Source organism: Lupinus angustifolius, chromosome LG17, assembly GCF_001865875.1.
Source record: "Lupinus angustifolius cultivar Tanjil chromosome LG17, LupAngTanjil_v1.0, whole genome shotgun sequence".
Lineage (NCBI taxonomy): Eukaryota > Viridiplantae > Streptophyta > Magnoliopsida > Fabales > Fabaceae > Lupinus > Lupinus angustifolius.
Window position 1 is genome coordinate 3,314,212 of NC_032025.1, and position 3,406 is coordinate 3,317,617.

The 3,406-nt window shown below is 39.9% G+C and overlaps 1 protein-coding gene across 1 annotated transcript; it reads right to left on the reverse strand.

Annotated features, from left to right (window-relative positions):
• Window positions 302–3,406, reverse strand: LOC109331556 (probable aminotransferase ACS12). The gene is made up of 4 exons (XM_019566128.1): window positions 2,974–3,406; window positions 2,736–2,882; window positions 1,824–1,984; window positions 302–1,747 (listed from the first exon to the last, which is right to left on the reverse strand). Exons 1-4 carry the CDS (start codon window positions 3,349–3,351, stop codon window positions 892–894), a joined length of 1,542 nt encoding a protein of 513 aa, XP_019421673.1. The 5' UTR covers window positions 3,352–3,406; the 3' UTR covers window positions 302–891.

Consider the following 3,406-nt stretch of genomic DNA (forward strand, 5'->3'; position numbering starts at 1 on the left):
AATACTCATGATTTCGGCTAATTATAATTTTCTTGTCTGACCTGGAACATCAAGTCCCCAATTTCTTTAGAGCATTACATAAAATATTCTCTAGGCATAACCCTGCTAAGGGATGCCTTTCTTTACTCAGATTCTACTTAATACAAAGAGCCTTTTCTCTCGAGAAGACCACATGTCGTGGCACAAAGCTCGGTTTGTTATGTTTTTACAGCGAAGGGATGCTTCATAAAATGTGCAGCCTCGTACCAATCATCACAGACTAAGCAAACAAAACCAATTTTGGTCAGGATATCCAGGGAAGTTGCCATCAATTCCTGCCCTCAAATAATCTTTTTTTCTTCCAATTATTACACCAAATATAAACAATACAATAGGACCTTCCTGTGGAAATTTACAATGCTCAAAGGATATGTAATTTCTCTGATAAAGATTTTGAAGTAAAGGCAAATGTAAAAAGTAAAGTAGAAAGTGGAAAGAAAAAGGGCAATCATGGTCACAGCCAAATTTCAGTCTTGCAAGGAGTTTTCCATTACTTTCCTTCATACACTTTTCTCTTCAGCTGATTGTACCAATGGAGCCACTTCTTCAGGTTGACATTAACAATTGCTCCTTTGATTGCATTGAAATCATTTCAGCATGATACATTGCAGTACCAATTTGAGGATGGCAGAAATCCTCTGAGTCTCCAAATATACAAAGTACGCACACATATGCTTTAAAATTGTAACCAAACATTTTGAAGCAACTCTATTACGTTGCAGAGCACCTGATCATCCAACACGCTAACTACCCCTTGACAAGTGATTATTTGCTCTACGATGATGCTGGCTTCCCCAAAAGAATAAAAGAATCGGTAAACCAAGTAAATTTGCAGAAGTGATTGACACCATCTTAACTATGTGATTGTGTAGCTTCAGAAATTCTGTGAATCCGTTCCATTACTACAGAAATATCCTTTTCACTCAATGTAGTAAAACAAAAACGGAACCATCCAGGTTCAATACAGTGACAAGAGGATCCCGGGGTAACATTGATCTTAGCTACATTCAACAATCTATCCCAGAGCTCAAGCTCCCCCTTTTCACTGTAAGAGCGGAGGAAACGACTCATGTCAGCCCAGCAGTAAAAACCAGCGCTGCTCCTAGTGCACTCGATCCCTAACTGCTTCAGTCCTGTCACAAATGCATTATGCATTTTCTGAAGTCTCAATCTGTTGATATCAATGAAGTTTTTCACAAAACTCGTATCCGAAAGCATGGAGATAAGCAACCGCTGGGTTGGAGCAGAAACAGTTGAGAACCTTGCCAATTGACTAGAAGCAGCCAGGACATTCTCATTATAGGAGTGGATAACACCCACGTTGAAACCTGGAACACAGAGCTCATTTGATAAACCAAATACTATATGAACCCTGTCCCGATCAAGATCTTCTGCTTCCATAATTTCTGCCATGCTCACAAACTCTTTGTTTCCACAAGCAGACCCTGCAAATATTTCATTAGAGATTATGTGGATGTTCTTCTCTCTAGCAAAATCCAGAAGATCGAATAGTGTTTCCCGTTTTAACAAGTTGCCAACAGGGTTTGAGGGATTTGTGATTATAATCCCTTGAACTTTTTGACCACGTTTCTTTGCCTGGTTGAAGGCTCGATCAAGTGCAGTTATACTCAAATTGAAGTTATCAGTACTGTGGCAGGGAACTGGTACTATCTCCACGCCAGTTCGGTGTTTTATATCACCATCAAAGCTGCATGGTATGCCCAAAACTGTCACGTTTTTTCTTGCACGAAGGCCAGTAACTAAATGAGGAAATTGAATGTTACCTAGGACTATGAGGCGTGGGAACAAGGAATGCATTTCCATTATCTGCTAAGCAGAAGGTAAGAATCTCGACAGCAGACGCAGCACCTGCAGTTAGAACCATTTGTGAGGGGTTGAAGAAAACTGACTTTCCCGTAACTTGAGACATGAAACCAGCCACCGCCTGCACACCATAATCGTTGAATTCCATGTAAAACAATTTATGGATCACGGCAATTTAGTAAAGCTTAAATGTTTTCGCATTGGATTAAATAAATGATTTTGTTTAACATGCCCCAATAAACAGGTTAACTTTGTTTGCATCTAAAATGACACTGACTACTTACTAAGTTAAAAACACAACAGCCTGAAAACTGGTAGCTAACTCTCTAGTGTTGATATTAGCTTTCGTAAAACCAATTTAGTAAGAATCTTCTTTGATGAAAGGAAACCTCTTGCGAATTATAACTCAATTTTTTTTTGGTTTTGCACAGGTGTCCTCGCACCGGAGGCAATCCTATCCAAGCCGGCAACATCTACGGGTACGTGGGGCTAACTCTCTCAGCGGATATTTTTTCCATGCACAAGATTCGAACTCGAGACTTTGCTTAAGGGGAATCAAGCATGGACTACTTGAACCAACACCCGTTGGTCAATTATAACTCAATTAATGATGAAGAAACAACACATTTGAAACAATCAATTAAACGCATCACGTAAGGCATTAGTCTACTAGTGTAAGGCGGATCTCTAGATAGACCAAAAGGTCAATGATTCGATTGCTAATAACGACACTTCTTGGGAGTGGCAGCTACGCAACCGAAAGAAATTAGTTCCTTATCCGTGACGAGATGTCATTGGTTAAACAAACAAAAAAGTTATAATGCTAATAATAATAATGAGTAATGGAACAAAGAAGGAATAATAATTACTACCAGTTTAAGGTCCATGAATCCATGGTAGGGTTGGTAAGGTGCAATTCCAGCCATATTGAGACCACTGTAGCAGTTTCCTTCTCTCTTACCCAAAATAGCAGCACTTCCATTCTCCCGAATCCAATCATGAATGAGGTCCACACATAGCTACTCCCATCCATAACAACCACAAAAACACAACAATTCTAATCCTGAAAAAGAGAGAAAAAAACAAAAAAAAAGGAAAGAAAAAACTCACCATGTTTTGTGCCAAACCAAGTTGAATAACACCATCAGGATTATGAACCTCGTGGTATGGATTATCTACCACCTTCTGAAGACCCAAGTCATAAAGGGTATCTCGGGTTATAGAGTTAGCCCGAGCCGACAAAGAAGCTGACCCGGTTGGACTCCTGAGAGATATAAGGATCCGGGAGAGAGAACGGGACAATATGGATAAGTGTGGAAGGTTGGTTGAGTCATCGGGTTGAGGAGATTGTGGTGGGTTAGAAGGGGGTCGAGAACGGTTCTTGAAATAGAGTTGAAGGAAATAGAAAAGGGCACAAGGAATGACTGAACCCCAAAAAAGACCACCTTTGCCTTGAACAACCCCTTGTAAGGGCACTATCACTCTCATCCTTTCTCACTAACTCTCATTCCACAAATATCATTCTAATCTCTAAATATCATTC